Genomic DNA, 23,297 nt, shown 5'->3' on the forward strand with positions numbered 1-23,297 from the left:
ATCTCCGTCAAGTATGATGAGGTCTAATACTCACATGTGGCCTCTCACCTCGTATGTCAGGGTACTATCATTTACACAATAAAGTGCAGCTGCTTGCATCAACTCTTGTTAAAACCTTGGCTCTTCTGTTGTATGGGCGGCCAGTAATAACCGCCCATTGGCTAATATATAATTGGGGCTAATATATGCCCCAATAAGAACAGCATTTGATAATTCTACTGCTACTATGCCGTCACATCTGTGATACAATTGGCAGGCCAACCTGTTACTGATGTTCTTTATGCAACATCCCCTGATGCATCCGAGTACCAGTTGCTTCTACCGGCTGTGTTTTTGTTTGGCTCAGTCGTGATTAAAATGTCAGCTCCTAGCCCTTTAGCTATCTCCCCACCATATCGTGGGAGAGTATACTTCCATTGGCATTAGACCGAAGTAACTTCAGCATTGCCAACCAAGCTGCACATCCTGCCTCCAGTGTGGTGATGTGGTTTGCCACAGTCTAAACACTGTGTAGGTACTCTACATTCACCTATTTTATGTTCTTTTCTGTCCACAATTAAAACATAGATCTAGTCTGTTAGATCCCTGACACTTCAGAGTTTCTGTGTTCAGAGCCCCAACACCAACACTGTTCAACGTCCTCACTAATATATGCTCAACAATGGACCAATCCTATTTTCACTCGTTCACCAATTTAAGGGCAGCTATGTGCATTGTTACCACAGTAGCATTTCGGCCGTCACCTAAAACCATTCTAAGAGATGTTGCCCAAAACTGATCAGTCCTGCCAATAACGTTGACTATTGCTTCTTCCACTTCTTTCTCGGTAGTGTTCACATCAATATCTGTGATGTGGACAACCGTGTGTCGATCACCATTTTTAGACCTCAGGTCAACTTTTAGGTCTGCTGCCTTATCATGTAATGTTGTTGTGAATTCCTCTGCTTTTTGTGCACCTTTCCTGCCCTTTCGCAAGCATAGGACCTCCCCAACTTCCTCTTTAGTAACTGCATTCTTCATAGTTTTTAACAAGTCAGTGTAAGACGTACCCTGTGCTTCATCCACCACCACACTACTGTCTTCGACACACGGAACAGCTGGTCAAACAGCCCTGCGTCCGATAAATCACTCACACTTTTCACACAAATTTTAAAAATGTGTGTGAAAAGTAATGATACAATTTTGATATGCATCATTTATTAAAAATAGTCATTTTAAAACTGCTTAAAATAAATTTAAAGGGTATAAGATTAATAAATATGAAAATTAATAATATGGATTGAATTTATATTTTTAGATTCAAACTTGTCTTGTCATAGGTTGAAAATGGTATTAAAAAATTACCTTGTTTTTTTCCCCTAAATAAATGGAAATTATAAATTAGATTAATAACATAGTTTCAGTATTTACTGAAAAAAATTGAATTTATAATTTTTTATGAGTAAGTTGCCAAACCTGTTTGTTGTTTTTCTTTTGACGTTAAATGAAGCATAATTATAAAAACTTATTATTTTGTATTTGTAAACGCCTCCATATTTACTTCGGTTGAAAATTCTAATTTCAGGAACTGTTTTTATTTTCCTCTTCTTTCATTTTAAAAATACTTTACTATTTTAATAGATTTTTGATATAATTTTCTAAAGGTTGACTTCAGCAGTAATTTTATTTTTTATTTATTAATTGTTTATATCCTTTTTAATATATTTATTTTACCTTAGGAAAAATTATTCCTGAAAATTGTAATTAACTGCATAACAGTTTATACATTTTATTTGCAATTTGCCAACTTAAGATTTTATTAACTCTTTACTCAAATTTTTTAAAATCTAATAAATGCTCAGAAAAATAATTGGTTTTTGATTTCTAAATTATAAATCTCTCTACATTCAACATTATTACAGCTAAAGTTTCTGTTGATACTGACACAAAGTTTTAACAAAACGCTTACAAAAATTATTTGAACAATCATTAGCAAACGTATCTTAATTCATCTGGATAAAATCTTTAAAATCAAAATTCTTAAAATAGATACTCAAATCAATTGATTAATAATACCTAAATTGTGTACTGTTTGCAGGTGATGACTGGGCTTGAGTGTGGACATAGGTTTTGCACCCAATGCTGGGGAGAGTATCTTACAACTAAAATTATGGAAGAGGGTGTTGGTCAAACAATAGCTTGTGCAGCACATGGTTGTGATATACTAGTAGATGATGGCTCAGTTATGCGACTTGTCAAGGATTCCAAAGTTAAATTGAAATATCAGCACCTTATTACCAATAGTTTTGTTGAAGTAAGTTTTTATTTATTTGTAAATTTTTCAAAGTATTTGAATAAATGCTGAATATTGACTGTATGAAAACCTCTTTTTTCAACAACAATAAATTATTTTTTATATAAATCATCCCCATACAACAGGCTCACAATAAAGGGTTAGATTAATGGATATATAGTGTATTGTACTGAAAAAGATTTAAAGGAGTATGGGTGAAGATAAAAATAAAATACTTGAGATTTTTGCAGGATTTCTCTAGATAAAGATTTCTCACTTTGAGATGGGGCAGCAGTTTGCTGAACATATTATTTTACTAAATTGCATACTTCAATACAGCAATTAAATCTAAACCACAACAATTAAAACAATCTGTTGTGATGATGAATAAAATTTGTATACAATTTTACATGTTTATAAACCTGTCATATTCACTTGTATGTTGATTTTTCAGGTATATTATAATGTTTCATTTCTTAGAAGCATGAAAACTACTAGGATAAAATTTTTATTTTGGGTTGAGTTATGACATTTGAAAGATGGTCTATTCCTGATGAATTAACTCTTTGAACATAATAGATCCCATTTATTTATTTATATATATATATATATATATATATATATATATATATATATACATACACACACACACACACATTTATTTGCTCGTGGTGCTTTTCTATCCAGCTCTGTAGCAAAGCATTGTAGTTAAAGAATGATAAACTTTCTCTCTGGTATCTGGTAATAATATCCTACTTATGTTGCACAAAACTTCTATCACAGCATTCTTTTTATGTAATCTTATTTAAAGAAGTTGGCATTGTGATTTTTTTTTACTAAGTGTGTCAGCCAAATATTCCCTACAAATGTTCAAGCTGTACACTCTGTCTTAAATTGCCTGATAGTTATTCTTAATTGTTTTTTCTCAGTGACTATTTCCACAGTTTTATTTTCCTTGGATTAATTTAGTTATAGAAAACATTACCAATTAACCAGATATTGTATAAAAATTTTATTTTCATTCTGCCTTGCAAAATCAGCATATTTCTTTTGCTAAGTTAGTTTAATTTGTACTTAACAACATTTACATCTTATTGTGAGTGGATGCTGCCAATAGTCGCTAAAATTAAAGTATATGTATTTTATTTACTTTGCATCCAGTCATTTTAAACTTTTATGAATTTCTTTCAATTCCCAGTAACTGTAATTGAGGTCTCAATTTCGCTAGATTCCTGTGTACATGATAAATTTACTATAAATGTATTATATTAGTTTATTTGTTGTTGATGATTGTATTCAATTGTGTAAAGAGCTAAAAATCCATTCAGATACATAAATACATTAAAGATAGTGTATTGCCAAAAAATTACCAGTATGAGATAATTGCCGTGAAAATATCCTTTGTTATTTGTTACTAAAGCTTGAATTTTTCATGTCGTCTGGGAATTGGCTAATATTCCTTAGGTAATTACCATGTCCATTACATTTTTGTGTTAGTTACCAGGTGAAATTTGTTATTCTAGTTGATGTATCCGAGACAGACAGTTTAAATTCTAAAAAGCTCTTAGATTAATGTATGAACTATAATTTATCTTTACCTCTATTTCTAGAGTTTTATACATTCCCATCTGTATACTTTAATTACATTATTAGTTATTTATTTTAATACATTGTTGTATTAGCCAGCTTGTAGTTTTTTCTCCATTCCCATGAAAACTATTACTATAGGATTTTACTGTGGTTTATAGATTCAATACTAATGAAAAAAAAAAACACTAATACAATAACTCCAGATTTTTCTGGAAACTTTCAAGTTGTATTTTAATGTTATAATGAGATGTGACTGGTTTTATTGAAATTTACCATTTTTTTATCTGTTTATTTATTTTTTGAACAGTGGAAATAAGATACTTTATATATCTATTTTCAGTGTAACAGGTTGTTGAGGTGGTGTCCACAACCAGATTGTAATAATGCTATCAAAGTACAGTATGTTGATACTCGTCCAGTAACATGTAAATGTTCAAACACATTTTGTTTTGCGTGTGGTGAGGCTTGGCATGACCCAGTTAAATGTCATCTTCTGCGGCATTGGATTAAAAAATGTGATGACGATTCAGAAACATCTAACTGGATTGCAGCTAATACAAAAGTAAGGATCTTATTAATTTTGGTGCAGTTTGATATAACAATTATTACAGTATCTCAGACTTTTAACATTCAGCACTAATTTACCATTATTATTCAGTAACTGTTTATTTATCTTTCTACTATAGTTACTTTGATCACAGATTTTGCCTTTCCTATACTAAATCCTTTTAGTATACCTTTTTGTATGGTACCTTTTCCACCATATCTTAGTATGGGAGGCAGTCTATATTGTTTTCACATATTTATGGGCATTCTTTTAAAATATTTTGTTAATCTATATTCTTTTCAGTATTTGTAAATAATAAATTAGGTAGTTACAGCTGTTATGTCATATGTAGCTTATTACATAAGATGTGTGATTATTAATAATAATAGAATTATTAAAAATAGAAAATTATGTTCAACAGTATGTAGAGCAGTGACACAGAGTAGTTTTGAAGGTTGGAAGAAGATCAGTCTCTGAATTACAATAGAGTCCTTATACAAAGACAGATTAATTTCAGAGTATTTGAAGTCGCACAAAGCTTCTCTTCTACCTTTTAAATCAGTAAGCTGATAAAACATTATCAACAAGAATACTAAACTTACTCCTGGGATTCCCAAAAAGTAACATAGAAGGCTTATAGAATGGTATATGGGAGATATGTACAATCAACAATAGGCTATAAATTTGAAGAAGCTTTTGACTTGATCTTATAAAAATTAATTCTTTGATTGTGGCTCTTTTACTTGGGTTCCAATGAGAGAAAATAAATAATAGGTTATTTTTGTTAGAGATGACATTGTACATTAGTGATGTAATTTTTTTCTGGAATAGTGTAGCAAGTTGACAAAATAATTTTTCTTACATGAATATGGGTTAGTGTCAAACTCACTATGACAAAATATGAAGTTGTAATGGAATACGAGCAATGGAGATCTATCAGGATAAGAAATAACAATAATTTTTATTTTATGATTGAACACTTATTCCCAGCTGCTTTAAATAATGAGTTCATAAAAAAAATCAGATTATGAACATTATGAAATAAATGCAGTGACTTTAATAACAGCTTAACAAGCTACTTGAAAATATTAAATCAAAACAGTAATAGTACAAAGGTGAATCAAATATAAACCAGAATGTTTGTTGTCATTGACGTACGGCTAATGGAAGAAGCGTGGTTTCTCAGTGTTATATGTAGGGATGTGAGGAGGGGATCTCACTCTTAGAAAGCCAGTTCACTACTTTTTTTCTAGTCAGTATCACAGTGTCAGAGCAGGAGGTATCATCGCATGTTGTGTAACGTATTATTGAATTTCTCATGGTAGCTGGAGTGAAACAATCTGAAATTTTGACAAGATTTCAGGCACAGTTCGGGCATATATTGGCAACCCAGCATATATTTTTTTATACTTTTTAGTCTACTTTTTTCCTCTATGTTTGTTTCCAGTTAATACAGCTTTATCTAGAATTGGCATTCTTTGTGAAGATAAGCACTATGACTTGACTTTTTCTTTTAGGAAAAGTTTTTTTTTGTGTTACTATAACATTATTTATTACAGATCTAAATAACAGATTCAATTAGTTGTATGTTCATGACTGGTCAGAGAGTTTACATGTTCATTCTGACTTCGTATGTCAAACAAGCATATTTACAATTGATTCTGTATTGTATACATGTGATGTGTTTATCTCTTACATTACGTACAGTAGCTCCCATGTTCATGTATGTTGTGAATAAGTGCACTTCAAGTATTACTGGATAGCATATTCTACTTTACCTATAATTTTAAACTACAAATACACTTATTTCTGTTTTAAGCAGACACAAAAAAACATGTCAGTTTGAGCTAGATTTCTAGTCACATAGGAATCCCAGGCAACAAATGAGCTGGTGCAACCATCAATTTTGCTTGCACGTAGCCAGCCTTCATGCAGGGCACAAAGAGCTTTGATTTTTACTCGCACAGTGAAATGTTAGTTGAAGTCAGTCAGGCAGAATTGAGTGTATGGTTATTTTTAGAATAAGCTTTCATAGTAGATATTCTGTGTTGCCATAAATTTTATCAAAGGAATATAGTTGCAGGGAAGAGATTGCCCATTGCTATCTGCATTCAGGACATACTGAGTACAGATTCCTCATTCGTCATTTGTTGATGATGTAATAGGTCCTCCTTAGAATAACTATTGCATAATAATTCATTGCATTCTCTTTGATTGTTTCCAATGTATGGCACTGCAATAAAGATTCAAACTAGATTTATCATTGTAAAATAACTTTCATTTTGATCTAGTGCAATTTTTAAATTTGCATTTTTATTAGTTTTTATATTGTTAAAAACAGATTTTTTTCAACTTAAAGACTAATACATGTTTCATAACAGTGCTCTAATGCAGTTATACCAACTTTATAATGTGATTAGCTGAGCTTCTCAAAATACCCATTTACAGCATCAGTGACTTCCTCGTTGCTCTTAATCATTGTCTACCAAGCTATTTTTTGAGGTTAGGAAGTAGGTGATAGTCGCTGGGTGCAAAATCTGGCAAGTAAGGCAGTTGAGAAAACAGTTGGAACTTCAGTTTGTTGATTTTTGCCATTGTGATGATTATTGAGTGTGCTGGTGAAACAAATTTTTTTTTCGCTAGATGTGTTTGTTTTCACTTTGTCAAACCTACACTGACAGAGCTATTAACCAGAAATTTGGTATACAAGCTAGTGAAGGATAGTACTACAGAATGCCAGTAAAAAAGTAGATTTGCTGGTGCCATCTAGGTGTCAGGTTGGAAACTTCTCAGCCCATCCTCATATATTTAAAAACTTTTTTTCACTTTCATGCCATAATAAATTTTCAAGCTTGAGCTTTGATGCAGATAACTTGTTACTTCATGCTCATTGCAACTTTCTTTAGAGTTGCTGCACTGATGTAAGAGATGATGTCTTCAATATTTTTTCATCCAAAATAGGCAAGTTTTTCTTGAAAATACTATACCTTTCAAGTCTGTATACGGTCCACTTACAGATTACTGTGGAGGCAGTAGTCTGTGGGAAAATTGGGAAAAGACTGTAATTCCCAATCCATACTCAAATCAGCAATGTGACATATTACACAGTCTTGCTGTAACCATTAGTTAGAAAATTAGTAATCATTTCTGAGGAAAAAAATGGGTTCAACCATTCTTCGCAAACTAGTTAGTATCAACACAATCTTTTTCAGAATGTGATGGCATCTCATGATGAACGTGAGGATTCTGAGAACTTCATACTCTGTTTTTTTAAGATGAAACCATGCATCATCTGAATAAAAACTCATTGTCCAAAACACACTGCACCTTGAATGAAACATTTGAACCACCTGCAATACTGAAGTTGTCAGTTAAAAATACAGTTCTCTAAGTTCTTGCACTACTCTAATTTGATATGTATGTAACTTGAGTTAACCACCCCGATCAAAACTCATTTGTTTTTCAAGCAACTTTTCTCGGGAACATGAGAATAACTGATAAATGTCATGCAAACTGTCACATAACTGAAAGCAACCATTATGTTTATGATCATCTACATTTCCTGTTATAAAATTTAGAAACTAAAACAAAAAAGTCAATTTATTTGGTACTACACAATCAGTTAAATTACCCATAAAAAGTTTATTAATGTTCCATAGTTAATAGATGCTGAGCTTTTGAAAACTACATTTTTGTTGTACTGCTGCAAAATTACTAAATGCAGACAAAGGGAAAACAAGTCATATGATCTATGTCTTTTGACTTTGTGTAGTACAATCTAGCAAAATATCTGTCTCTCCAAGTGTCCTGTAAAACAAATTTACAAGTGTAGGATCAGTTTCTTGTTTGATGTTATATGACTTCATGAACGCATTGTCCAAGTTTTTGACCTTGCTGTTTGTTTGAACCAAAAACAAAAGTAAAAAAAGTTTATAAACAAAATTAGTAATTAACCCTAATCCAGTTAAAAATTCAAAGAGTAGGTTTTACAAAACCTACTCTCTGAAGAAATTTTTTTCAAATTGTATAAAACATGTATTTCAATACATTAGTGAAGTCCATTATTCTATTATACAGAAGGACTTAAACTTAAGTTGACAGTTTTCAGAGATATTTTAGCTGAAAAATACTTAAATTATTAATATGAAAGTGAATCGTTAATTATTTAAAATTTGTTTATAATATTTTGTGAATGAATGTGTAAAGCAGATAATGTCAGTACTGCTTTTATGTAGTGCTGTTCAAAACCAATTAAGATTTAGCATTATTTTTCATATTCGGTGGAATTGGTGGTATTTGTAGAAGAAATATACTGATACTACTTCTCATCCATCATATTGGAGCTTACAGATCACATACTATAGTTAAGTAGTAATAAATTCAGAACCAAACAGGTTTACCTCGCATTTGGTGTCATTTATGGACTCACAACAAGGTAGCTGCTTATGAACTAATATGCATTACCACCTCAGTTTATTTTCAGGTGTAATTCTTATAAAGTATTTAATTAAGAGTCTCAGTAAAGTAGAACAGATCTTATCAAGAAGTATAATTTTATTGAATTTGTATGATTTCGATTTAATCTGTGGTTTTTGATTGATCTAGTTGTAAACTTTTTTTTTTTACTGCTTGTAGTTTCATTTGCTCTATATGTCTATTGGTGATGATTGTTTTTTTTCTTTTAGGAATGTCCAAAATGTAATGTAACAATAGAGAAAGATGGTGGGTGTAATCATATGGTATGTAAAAATCAAAATTGTAAAGCTGACTTTTGTTGGGTTTGCCTTGGACCTTGGGAACCACATGGATCATCATGGTAATTATTTTTTATTATGTATTTAGTTCATATTTTTAATTCTGACACTTCTGAATTAGAATAATAATTAACTGTTTATTTTCTCATATGTAAATATAAAAAAAATGAAAGTACCATGATTTTGTAAAAATCCATTCTATACACTTCTGTAGTCTTGATATTTTGTGGATTCTGTAACCAAAAAAGTGGTTTTCAAAAAACGTTTGTGCTTGTTTTTTCGTTGGCTTTGTGACTAATGCTCATTGGCTTGTGACTAATGAGCATTAGTCACTTATTTTCATATAAGTCATTTATTAGTCATTTATTTTCATATAAGTTTTCATTTATTTTCATATAAGTTATTATAGAAGGTTAAGCTATATTTTATAATAACTTGGATTTATCATTTTTAACTGGAATTCAAACATCAGAGTATGGGAGTGGAAATATTAGCGATTGCCTGCCAGGAAAAAATTTAAAAACATATGGTCAGTAAAATGATACTAATAGTGTTTTGGGGCTGCAAAGGCCCAACTTATTGCTATTTCTTTGAAGAACAACACATACAGTCAACAGTGAGTAATATTATATGATATGCTAGAAAATAAATTGAAACCCACAAAAAAGGAGGAAACTTCTCTTCCTGGTTCTCTCTCAATAGCCGTAATTCTTCTGGATGCTAACCCCTACCTACCCCATACTGCTCAAAAAGACATGGGAAGCAGTTTAAAAGTTGGCTTGAAGGTGTTGTCAGATCCATCTAAGTCTCAAACTTACAATCTTTGAAGGCAAAGTGAAACGTACCAGGCCTCACACAAAGATGGTGTTAGTACACTTAATTTCTCAAGATCGCATGATTCTATTCTTCATTACTTCACTATGAGTGTCGCTGCATCACTTAGTACAGTATTTACAGTCCATCAAAGTGTATAAGGGCACTTTTTGGAAAATAGAAAAATTTGGAAATTTGTCCAGTAATTAAATATGTTTTTCTGAAAGGTTCAAGTGCAAAAGAATTTAAACAAGAGCTTGGTACAACATGGGGAGACTCTTCTCCATGAAATAAAACAGTTAACAATGGGTCGCAGAGTTTAAAATTGGTTGAATACGCACTAGTGATGAACCGTGCAGTGGAGACGCCCTTCAGTAGTGACTGGCCAGAAATGATAGAAATTGTGCTTAAAATTATTTTAGTGGATTGACAAATGACAATGAACCGAGTTAGCAGAGTCTGTAGGAATGTCAGCAGAATGCATGTGCAATATTTTGCAGAAACATTTGGGCATGGACAAACTGTGCACTACATGGGTGTCATGATAGCTTACACCTGACCAAAAACAGTGCTGAAAAAACATTTTAGTGCAATTCAGAGGAATTTTTACATTTATTTGTGACTGTTGATAAGACTTAAAAAAGCAAAAACAACTTCACACAAAATGGTTATAGCAACTTGTTTTTTGGGATGCACGTAGAATAATTTTTCATTTATTAAAACGGATAAAACTTATTTGTTTCATGTAGCAATATTTTAAGACTGTTGGTTTCTTTTTGCCCATCTAGTTGTATATTACTCAGATGAAGTGCAATTATATACATATTTTATTTTAAAGCCACGTAGTACAGAATATTGAGATAAGACATATCTTACCTTAATTCTATCATGATGGTACTTTCGTGGGATCCCGCATCTTCAGTCTTGATTGAATTCATTTTATTAATTGCACATTAGTAAAGATATTAAAAAATTAACAAAATACTTTGTTACAAAATAAGCATGCACATGTGTATTGTTCATTACAGTACTGTCATATTATAATGAAAATTACTTATTAATTTATTATAAGAGTGCTACTATCGGTTGCTTTTTTTTATAAGAATGTCTTCCTCAAAGAGTGTCTGATGGTTTATCAAATTGAAATTCTGTTTGTATTTATATATATGTGTAATATTTTTCTAATATATTGTAATAAGACCAGTATAGCAGACCTGAATGCATTCCTACCAATTAAGAAGAAAGTAGTAGAAAATATAATAATGGGAGGAATCCAGAAAGGGGTTCAAAGAAATCTTTTAGTAATGGTAACAGGTACATTTAACAATCGTCTTTTGTAATATTGCCCACTGACACACTAAACAGATTTTCGTTCTGTGAGAGGAGTTTCCTCTCATGGAACGAAGGTTAGGGATGCATGGGAACGAAAGGCTTGGTTGATCATTCTTACACTTCAAGTTGGGTCTGGTCCGGCAGTTAAAGGTCCTAGAAGTATAAATACTCCAGGGAAGACCAGTTATTAAATCAGTTATGCGATGTGTATTCTGCGAGGAGGTCAGTGAAGGAGCGAGTTTCAAGTGCAGGTCTCATGCAATTAAGGTGACGTCACAAGTAATCCCCAGTACACAAAAAAAAAGAAATGTTTCGGTTAGTTAATGGAAGACTTTAAGTGAAAGAGATAATATACTTAATTTCATTCATAAACTGTTAAGGTAGTTTTTATTTGTGAACAGCAAAGGTATTTACAGTGAAAGAATTTTATACTTATTTTATCTATTGTTGTTAATACAAAACTATTGGTTAAAAGTGTTAAAGCTAGCGGTCATGCTAATGTCTTTTGTCAATGGGACTGAATTCTGCTTTTCCATTCTGTTTATCTACCTGACAAATACTTTAAATTCTGGTTTGTATGTAATCTCTGTTTATTATTATTGACATTTAATATTATTGTTTACTGTTGCCATTTCTGACATTATTCTAAATATTATTGTGAGTTGTTTTTTTATTGTCTGCTATTACTATTACTCTGATTATTGTTGTGGTTGTGATTACTATACTTTTTTATGATTGTCGTACTGTTGTTATTACTATTGTCATTATTATTGATTTGTCTGGTTTTACTTAAGTTTTTAAACCAATAAATTGTAATTATATAAATATTCTTAATTTTCAATCCATCAATAACCTGATCGAGTCACAAACATGTGACAATATTTAATTTTTTGTCATCTTTATTAGTTTCTAATATTTCTAAATTTGTTTTAATATAAGAAATATAATGTTTACTGTTTATTAAATGCATCTGCCGTATTAGATAAATGTAATTATTATTTTTATAATTTCTATAATGTTCAAGAGATCTAGTTTTAAAGAATTATTTGTTTTTCCTTCATAAATACCATACAAGTCATTACATTTAATTTTATAAATTCCACACAGATTGTTTAATTTCGTATTACAATTTTTTTTTTTAAATATTTTATTAGATTTATAGGTTGGTTTAAGTATTTCTTTATTGAAAGTTTTAGTAATGTTTTTAATTATATTAGTGTATAAATAATTTGTGGATGTTTTCACTTTTTTGTCTCATTATATATTGATTGTTAGGTAGTAGTTTTATTTTTTTATTGTGTTTTGATAGTAGTTCTTTATAAATACTAATAATTAAAATAGCATGTATCCATTTTCAACTCCTGTATGTTTTATGATGTTTATTTTTCATTGTAGGGATTTAATTTTTAGTTTCATAATATATGTATAATATAAAACATACATGAAAGAAACATATACATACAAACATGCATGCAGGTTATTCATTTTAAGATGTCAATGTTGGGATCTCGTAAACAAAAAAAAAAAAAAACTAAAGAGTTTTAGATGGGATAATATTCCCTCAGTTTTTTGAGTTTATTAAAAATACTCTGTGGCAATATCCACCTCTTTTTTTCAACATAGCAGCCAACTTTCTCTTTAAATAAAAATATTTTTTTTTAGACAGAACATTTTTTTAGCATTTCCAGATAGATTACATACTTGTAAGACTTTTGTTCTTGCATATTCAGAAACATAAAACCTATTCAGGAGCAACACTTCTACTGTAATTATGTACTTCATAGGTTAAACTTAAGTCAAAGTGATATAATTTTACTCTTTTGTTATTTTTTACAATTGAACAAAATATTTTACAATTTTGTTTAACTTTTAAAATCTGTGCATTTTTTTAGCTTCATAGTTTTACAACGCTTTAATTATGTTTTTATTTTGATTTATGAAAATAAAAAATTATTCATATAATGAAACTGATAAATGTTTCCCTGCAGTTTATAAAAACAAATACAATTACTTAAGACAAAAAAAAAAAAAATATATATATATATATATATATATATTGGCAAATAATCTTTTATTACAATTTAAGGAAAATAAATATTACTTTTAAAAAAATAAATAAAAAAAGAATCAATTTATTATAGACTGATTATTTAATTATTACAATTATTAGACTTTATGAAAATTGAATTCACAACCATTAGTGAAAATCTAAGCAAGTCTCACTTTTCAAAAAAATATGTGGCACAGGGAAACTGGAAATTTTGAAAGTAGTAGTGGCAGCCCTGAGGAGTTGGTATAGTAAGGTGGAAGTGGCATCCTTCTGTCAACAACTACCTGGTACTAGATGGGAATTCCAATCAAGAAATGGATTGAGTACTTCAATGAGATTGGTTCGGCTCTAAAAAAGAAACAATCAGGAGGTTAACGAACCCCAGAAAACATTGAAGCAGTTCGGGCCTCAATTGGAAGGAGCCCACAACGATCAGCAAGGAAACATGCAGCAGCATTGAACCTAAACCAAATAACCGTCCACCAAATATACTCAACAGTGATTTGAAGTTTCACCCTTAAAAATTCAAGTTGTACAGGAACTGAAACCATCAACTTCCATGGTACCATGAATTCCCATGGAAGTTTTTCAAATTTTGAAGATTAAAATTGATCAAAAGATTGAAGATTAAAATCTCAGCATTCACTTCCTTTAGGATTGCATGCCATTCGAATGGCCTTCATCTTATGAACATTGGTTTTAGAGGTTGAAATTTTTTGTGTTGGGATACTTAATGGCATGTAATTTACTTTTTGTTTTCAGTAATAAAACTTGTAAATTCATTTTTTTTACTTTTCTGAGAGTTACTTCAAAATTTCCTCTTGTGCCACACTGTACAGGGTTATGTATTGTCATTATGTGCAACAGGAGATGAGTTGTAGATCTTAAATGATTGTGTTTATAAACATCGTAGAATTATATTAGAAAATGTTACAAAAATTAGGAATTTAAATTTTTTTAAAAATGAAGTTGGCTGCTATTTTAGATTAAAACATGCCAGCAGAGTATTTTTGATAAAACCAAAAATCAAAAGAAATATTCCCATTTAAAATTCTTTATAGCTTTTCTTATATATGAAATTCCAAACGTGCTTGCTTAAATCAAACACATATTGATGAATTTTTCACTTTTTTCTTGTAAAAATAATATTTCTACTACAGTACAACCCACTACTACTGTGCTTGCGTGCCATCTCTTCAATGTAATGAAAAAAAATTTCAACCAAGCCTTTCTTCAGTTATAATTAATTTGGTAGTATATAATTAATGTAACATTATCATTATTTTATTTGAATTGTGTCAATAAATTTACAAAAATTAAATTGTCTTTTTACAATTTTATCAAAAAATTTTCCAAATATTCAATAAAAGAAAAGTTATAAAATGCATAGAAATATATATCAAATACATAATAAAAAAACTGAACTAAAACTTTGAAATACTTGTGTTAGCCAAAAAATTCAGTGCCTGATTTTTACGCAGTGTTATCAGATCTATATCAATTCGCTATCACTATTGCAAATTAATTTGAAAAACAACAAGAAAAGAATACATTTTGATGTTCCCTGTGTATTGATATCATGCCTCTTAACTGACTACCAATCTAATTGATCTTTTTTTGTAATACCTTTTCTTATGTTATGCTGCTGTATTCAAACAAATTAGGTCAATCCAAGGAAAAATAATTTACTTTTATGTTTGTATAAAAAGAAAAAATTGAACACTCTTTAAACCTCCATAAGTTACTCATGTATCTATGAAGTCTGCCTTTATGGAATATTATTAGTCCAGTTCAGGATAATTTTAATTGTTGCCTGTAATAGAAAAGGGAGTAGGATATATAGTCGCTTGCATTTGTTTTTTGTACTTACTGAACAGTATGTTGTAGATTGAAGTCTTTTCAGTTGTCATAAAACAGTGTATGTGATTGCTATGGGTTGAACGATTCTGAAATAGGAAAATTAAGAGAATGTTAATAGGATAATGTAAATGAATTAATTGTGTCATGTATAGCAGCAAAAATTTGATTAACAGATCTGCCTTAGATGTAATGCTCTCTACCTGATGAACATGTTTTCATTATTTATTTACTTTTATTTTTTCTATATTCAAAGTCTTGTCATTTGAGACCAATAGCCTGTTTATTTCATTGAGTCATAGAGTCATTGTTCCAACAACAGTTTTTTGTATACTACTAAAAAAGCTTCACAGCTTGAAGCTGATACTTGATAGTTCGCAAGGTCTTCCCTGATGTTGCCTTTCAGCCCATATCTGGAATTGAGATCAGTATATAGAATGCAATCTTCAGTGAAGTGTTTCACTGTAATTGGGTTCCCACAAGAGCAGATAGGCTGTTGCTGTGTCGCTGGAGACTGTAGGATGAAGTTGCCTCGTATGCCCAGTTCTTAGCCTGGTGATGCAAACTTGTTGACTGCACTCTCCAGGAATAGGCCTTATGTCTACACCATGCATGATCACGTATAGATTTGATTATATGTTAGCCCAAGTCATCTGCCACACAGAGATAATGGTGGTTGCAGTTGCATTCATTGCATCTTTTGGCCTTATAGCAACCTCCTCGACCAGCAAGTTGTTTGCTGCAGTCTTAGCAACAGCACCTGTTTCATCATTGCCTGGAACACCTACATGGCCAGAGCTCCAGATGAAAATGAGCAATAAGCTTCAATCTTAGTTTGACACAAATTAAGAATAGTTTGAAGTAATTGATCTATCCATATTTGTCGTCTAAGGTGGATAATAAGCTCAATGAATCTCTACAGATAATGAATCTTTCAATGCCGAAGTTTTCAGTAGTACAATGCTTTCAACACAGCACACATTTCAGCATTGTATATTCGTACTTCCCTTAGAGGTTTCCAAGTATAGGGAATCCCATTAAATAATGGGGTAATGGTGCACCCAACTCCTCTTTTTGTCTTCAACACGTCAGTGTAAATAATCGTGTAATCAGACACATACTCCTCAAGAACTGATCTGAACAGAACTCTCAATTCTGTTGGGGCAGGTTTTCTTGTTTGCCATTTGTGATATTTTGATGATAATGAAGACTCTTCATCCAAGAAGAGGGGGGTTTCATGGTGTTTGTGCAGAACACTTTCGGCATTCCAATATTGTAGTGTTAAGTCAGTTCAATAGATGTTGGCTGGATGACTGTGTGTATTGCATCAATTGTAAAACTTTTTCAGTTTTGGCCCTATCACAGATGTATATTTCAAGTGATCCAAAAGAGATAAAATTTTCATAGTGTATTTTAGTAACATATTGTTCCATTAGATCTCTAATGGTATGTCTGTTTCATTATACAGGCTTGTGAAAGGGCTTGTAACTTCCAGGGTCTAACTTCTTTATGTATTCTATCCTGGTTTGTGAGTTTATTACCCATCCATTGTCTATCTGGGACTGTACTATCACTGTATGGAAATGTAGCAGGACCTCTCAGCTTCCCGATTTATAAATGAGATACACCTAATAACATTCAGTGCCAGTTGGCACCTAGAAGTTAGATAATCTATATGTGAGCTCCTTATTAAGTGTCTATCAAAAATTAGACTGAGAAATTTAACAGTACTTATACTGTAGGCAAGTGCCATCTAAAGTCAGGAGTTGGTCCAAATGCTGCTTTCTTTTTCAACAGAAGTAAACGCTGGTGGTTTTAGCTGTGGAGAATGAAAAACTGATGTTTTTGACATGTCACTATAACACCTTTCATTTTCCATTTAATCATATGATGTGATTTGGCCAATTTCATTGCACTTGCTTACTTTCCCTTGTGATTTTTGTTTTAATACAACATTCTATTCTTTGGCACAGCAACTAATTATATTGTCATAGTGACTTCAAGAGAGCCTTTTAAGTGTTTTTTCCCCTTGTTAGAATGCCTGCCGCAAATTTTACATGCAACAAAAATTTTCATGGACAGCAGAAGAGATTACCTTGTGCTGGACCATGTAAATGTATTTTTCACCATTCCTGTGTCTTCAAAGTGGCTTTTTTTCTTTTTTCTTTTTTTTAATGGTATGAGCACCAACCTTTATATGGCTTGGAAGTACTTGGATCTATCGGCACTCCATTGTCTATTGCTGCAGTTAGTCATTGTAAAATAGCTGAGACAAAAAAATTAACCTTGTGTGATGAAGGAAATGAAAAGGATATCCAGACTCTTTAAAACATAATTCCTCATCTCACTAGAATTCATGAGAGGTTAGAGCAGAAGATTGATAATCTTGCAGATGGCATTGCGCTCCACTTCTAAAATTGACCAGCTACACTAGGATAATTATGACGTTTGTAGAAAACTTGAATCTCAAATGTGATTATCTGCGTAGGTCTTTGCCTCAAAACAAGACTGCCTCTTGCAGTGATTTTTGTATATATCTATGTTTAAACCTGCAGGGATTAATAGAAATAAGCATAATAAAAGGGATAAAAATGAATCTAAAAGACTGTAATTAGACTTCACACTGATGATTATGCAACTCCTGGTAGTTTTTTGAGTGATGCCAATCATACTAATGCTGGGATTATATACAATGACAGTGATCAACCAGATCTGCATAAAGATGATTATATGAGCAATTGAAGGTTGGTCTGTTTTCAGCGGGACTTCATCAGATAGAAACAATTCCTCAACTTCCCAGGCAATCTCTAGGAACAGAAAAGAAATTATAGGAAGCAAAGGGAGCATCTCGCATTTGGCTATCAAACCCAGAAGGAGAGTTATTTTTAACAAGATTTAGCTCTGCTGTCAGAGATGCAGAAGTTGAGAGATTGGTGAATGATGCAACTCAAATTACCAACACTAAACTTGCTACTAAACATCAGGGATGTTCATTTCATCTTGAGGTACCACATGTTAAGTACAAATGTTACTAATCCTAAAGTATGGCTGAAAGATATTTTGGTACATCCATTTTATGGGAGAATAAGATCAGAACAGATTTTCAAAAATAAGGGTGCTGCGGTCGACTTGATGATTAATCCTGAGATATCTAAAAATGATGAGAAGGATGGTGTATTCATGACAGTTGATAGTACAAATATTGGCATAATGTATCAGAATGTTAGGGGCCTAAGGACAAAGGTAGAGGAATTCTTTACGTATACTATTAGTAGCATGATGTTATTACTGCAACCAAAATAGTCTTCTACGAGGATGAATTAAAAATCTCGTGTTTGAATGTGCATGGTTTGCAGATGAAGTTTAATGAATTTTTAACTTCCAATTCTTACTTACATTATCAAGTGATTCCAGAATCTATGAAGATAAATAACCTGGATCTATGGCTTGAGGGTATTCTTATTGTCCCATTCTTTTGTTCAGTAAATGATAATTTAAATGACAATTTTCCAGAAGGGATGGCTCTTATCAAATCATAATGACTAAGTTAATGCTGTTGTTGGGCAAAGTTAACAAAAAACACACAGCTCTTATTTGCCAAAAGAAATTGGACTTTAATTGGAAATAAAAGAAATGAACTTATGTTAAAATCATAACCTTAAAACATAAAAAGAAATTATGAAATTAACATGACTTAATGATACTTAAAATATCAGCTGAATCAACATATGAACAATGATGTTAAATGAAAAAATACATGAATATACATTTTTTAAATACACAATGTAACAAAGCCTGAAAACAAGAGAACATAAAACACCTTATTTTCAACTATATACTTAGAAAAACAAAACATCAATAAACAAAGTTTGACTGGAAAACTATTACATTACTGACATATGCTGTAATTTTGAAAAATTAGCAATGAACAGATGTCATTCTTAGAAAAATAAATTACAATAATTTCAGTATAAAAAAGAGTTAATTACAACATAATCACATTAAAGTAAGTAATAATGTAAAGAGAGTTCATTTTGGTAAATAAGCATTCTTGAAAATATAAAATTACAAAGTCCTAAAATATAACTGCACATCAGGAGTAACTTGCTTTAGCTTAATTTACGAGAAGTATTATGAATACAGTTCATGAATAGAAAAGGATTAATCTCGGCGATTAACAAGTTACAAGATTAAATTATAGAGTTAATTATCATGACAACAAATTGCAATAATAAATCACGTAAAATAGGTTGCAGCTGAACAATGACACAACCTTATATAAGTCACCTGCCATGACTGTACTTAAGTGAGTAAATGGTTTTTTAAACTAAACTTGAAATTGAAACCTGTAACGCATAGGGTATGATGAACTGAATGTTCCACAAATTTTAATGATAAAATAACTGTTTAACTTAATAAATAATGAAAATTGAACTTGCCTGTAGCACAAAAATAATAGCAAGAGACGAACTCATGAATGAAGGTAAATGAATAAATACAGTAATCCTGGGCGTAGCCTGCAGTGGTGTACCAGGAATGCAGGGGTGAGACGTGGTTTAGAGGTTGAGCAGGATGTGGCGTCTCAAATATGTAGCAACGAGTTTGGAGAAATTCTGCATCGATGAAATTGTAATCAGCAGCTCGAGAAGATTCAGCGTCGATAGAATTGGCAGCTTGTAGTGATTGAAACACTTTCCACAGAGACATAATGTAGAATTTGAAGGATAACTTAATGAAGAAACGAGGCAAAACAAAACATGGAGATCGGTGAAATTACGAGACACTGCCGAGTAGAGCTAGAGAATATTTAGACAGAGAAATACCGCAACGTTTATACGGGTATGAATGCGATGAAAATATTATCACAAAGTTTGAGAGAGAATGGCCATAGGCGACTGTACAGGATGAATGTTGGATCTACTCAGCCAAAAAAATGGCGTGAGTGAAAGGAGGGGGAAACCGCACCTAGGCAGACCTAAGAGAGTGTGTGTTGGTAACAAGAGTAGTGTCTTAGTGTTAGTATGGGAACGATTAGAGAAAACGTGTGGAATTCGAGAACGAAGACATAACAAAAGTAATTTACAAGCAAGCAGACCACTAAAGAATTATGTAAGGCTGATAAAATAAATTCTGAATACGCAAGTTGAAGAAATGACATCAGGGCAGACAAAGAGAAATAGACTTCTAGGAACTATGACAATATTGAAATAAAATGGTTGAGAATAAAACACACTTAAGACTAATATATACATTAAGACCAAACAGCAGTAAATAATGCGAGATATGAAATACGTTGACACCAATATGATGATGCAATCAGCAAGTCAAACTGGAGACTGAGAGAAATTGATATCGAAAACAAACCCAAACAACCTATTTTAAAAAAACACGTATGATAAGCCTTATAAAAAATGCGAAATAAATTACCAAGCCTGTAAACTACAAGACTCGACCATAACCTTGAATTCATTGGAATAAAACAACTTTACGCTTTGGCGTAAACAGCTGTTATATCAAAATGTTCAGGGCTTTTTGCATTTCTAGCAAGTTTTGACTTCAGTGTTGCTCTTACTGAGACACATGGCTTTCTGATATTCATTGTGATACAGATTTCTATTCGGTTTACCAGTCAGATAGAATTATGCTGTTTTGGATTGTGAATGGAATGGTGGATCGAGCCCTTGTTGTAGCCGTTAGGAATGGTATGTGTTGAATGGACTGATCTAGAACAAACAGTGCCAGAGATTGCGTTTGGATTGAGTTTCCAAAGTCCGTTATTTCTCTCCAGGTGTTCATCCTGCTGAGATACAACTGTATTTTGATTCGATCTTGCAATGGCTTGACACGCTGTCATGGTATCATTGTTTTTGGGTGACTTCATTGCTTTTGAGGGTTTTGTTGAGTTCCCATAGTTTTAGTTGTAACATTAACTGAATTATTACTTTGTTGATTTCCTTAATCCTCTTTTGTAGATCTTGATTCTGGGTGGTTTGACATAGTGGCTGACAATTGGATCTCATTTTTACCTACTGTTTTGTTGCAATGGCTCCATCTGAAGGTGTAGTTCACCTTGATAAGTTTCATCCAATACTTGCTGCTTTTATTAGGAAGTCTGGGGCTATATTCTGCTGTGGCAGAGATTTATTGGTCAGGTGTTCTCCTGAGACGTTCTCTTGATGAAACTTCAATACACTTCAACAAATCATTTTGGATGCTATGGATGGAATGTCCCCCTTTTTCACAATCATTCCTCCAGATTTCCTTCTTAGTTTTCTGCTCAGTTAACCTCACCGATTAATAAGAAAAGGGAAAAGCTCTGTCTGATTACTATGCTTTTTATGAACTTCATAGGATGGTAAAAATCATCCTCTGACTAAATCAGACTCGTTCTTCTGAGAGTGATCTCCTTCTACATTCTGGAGCTACATTTCCAAGTATAGAATACACAAAAACTGAATTGTTAATCCCCTTGAGTTGGATCATCTAATTACTACCTGTATGAATTATGTTTACGTTTTGGTGAACAATTCCCAGTCCATATACCAGTCATTTATGAAGTATCGTCAAACTATTCCTTTGCATGAGGAGTACTGAACTTAATATTCCACTGGTCCACATGAAAGATGTTCTGCTTGTGATCAGATAAATAAATTCTAAATCTGCCACTGATCCTAATAATATTCCACCATACATTATAACGGGAGTTAGTCTGTTGATTGCTTCTGTCTTCAGCTCTATTTGCTATTGGAGTTAGTAGTCCAGCACTTTTCTTCCCTTTGGAAAAAGGCAACTGTCTCTGGAGAGTTGCATTAGACAGTCAAGTGTCTTAGAACACTTGTTCCTAAATTTGGCCCTCCTACAAAATATTATTTTTGTCCTATCTCCATTTTAAGCTCTTTCTGTGAATTTATGCAGGATTGCTAGAGTACGTCTAACCTCAACTCCTTTCTTGACATCACTGCTCCATTTGTAGAGGGGCAAGTTAGGTAGATGCTATCTACTTTGATTTCCAAAAAGGGTTGACAAGTTGCTCCACTATATGCTTTACTATAAACATTATGGTTTAAGTAAACATCTAATTTTTTGGATTGCCTCATAACATTTGAGGAAGGAGATTTTCTATTTGCTATGGTGGTGTGACATTTTCTTGTGAGTTTGTTGCTTCCTCTAAAGTTCCTCAGGGCTCCAGTTTGGGTCCACAGCTTATTTACTTACTTATATTATTTATTATTTATGATTGACGTGTCTGTGGTTATCTCTGTTGACTTGGAAATTTACACAGATGATCCCAAGATTTATCATTATCATTCAATCTCTTCTGCGCACAACCATCTTCTGATAGAATAATATAATAATAATTATAAATTTTCTTACCTGATTGGAAATTAAAAAATTAAACGTGTAATTCTGTATTGGACTGGGGTGTTCATATTGACAAATGGCTTCTACTTACTAAATATTTCAGCAGTGAAGTTTCCAGAGCCAAAAGAAATCTTTGTAAATTTCTACTAACACACTAGATTAATCTAAGATTAATCTGCAGAGTCAATTATTCGGCTGTTGCAAACTAAATGTTATTGGTGCTGAAATACTGTTCAATTATGTGGAATAGCGATCAGCAGTATACTTCTGCATAAACTGAGGGAGTTCAAAAGAGGTTTCGGCAGTTTTTAACTGGTAGAGGTTTTCCATCAGATGAGAATTATGATAAAACATTGCTGTATCATGAAATAACACTGCTTCATGTTAGGCTTATAAATATTAATGCAGTGTATATATTTTAATTATTGCATAATTTTGTTGATTGTAATATTTTGACTTGGGACTGAGAATATCTTATGAGCCTATCTGTAAATATGTTTACCACTGTTTAGGGAATGAACTCATCACCATTATATAGATTTGTTGAGATGGCTTGAGATATTTGTTGAAAAACTGACTTTTTGATGGGAGAATGCCAAAATGTAAATCAGCTGCTTAAATTATAATGTGATGAACCTATCGTTATTTATATATATATATATATATATATATATATATATACACATACATACACACATACACACACACAATAGACTTCTG

The 23,297-nt window shown here is 31.9% G+C and overlaps 1 protein-coding gene across 1 annotated transcript in view; it reads left to right on the plus strand.

Annotated features, from left to right (window-relative positions):
* LOC142334342 (E3 ubiquitin-protein ligase ariadne-1-like) overlaps window positions 1-23,297 on the plus strand; it is a 74,487-nt gene that overhangs the window by 25,866 nt on the left and 25,324 nt on the right. The window contains exons 5-7 of the mRNA XM_075382312.1: window positions 2,078-2,293; window positions 4,203-4,424; window positions 9,095-9,225. Of these exons, the coding sequence (XP_075238427.1) occupies window positions 2,078-2,293; window positions 4,203-4,424; window positions 9,095-9,225 (569 nt within the window). The remainder of the gene's footprint in view (window positions 1-2,077; window positions 2,294-4,202; window positions 4,425-9,094; window positions 9,226-23,297) is intronic.

This window comes from Lycorma delicatula, chromosome 1 (genome assembly GCF_047948215.1).
Source record: "Lycorma delicatula isolate Av1 chromosome 1, ASM4794821v1, whole genome shotgun sequence".
Lineage (NCBI taxonomy): Eukaryota > Metazoa > Arthropoda > Insecta > Hemiptera > Fulgoridae > Lycorma > Lycorma delicatula.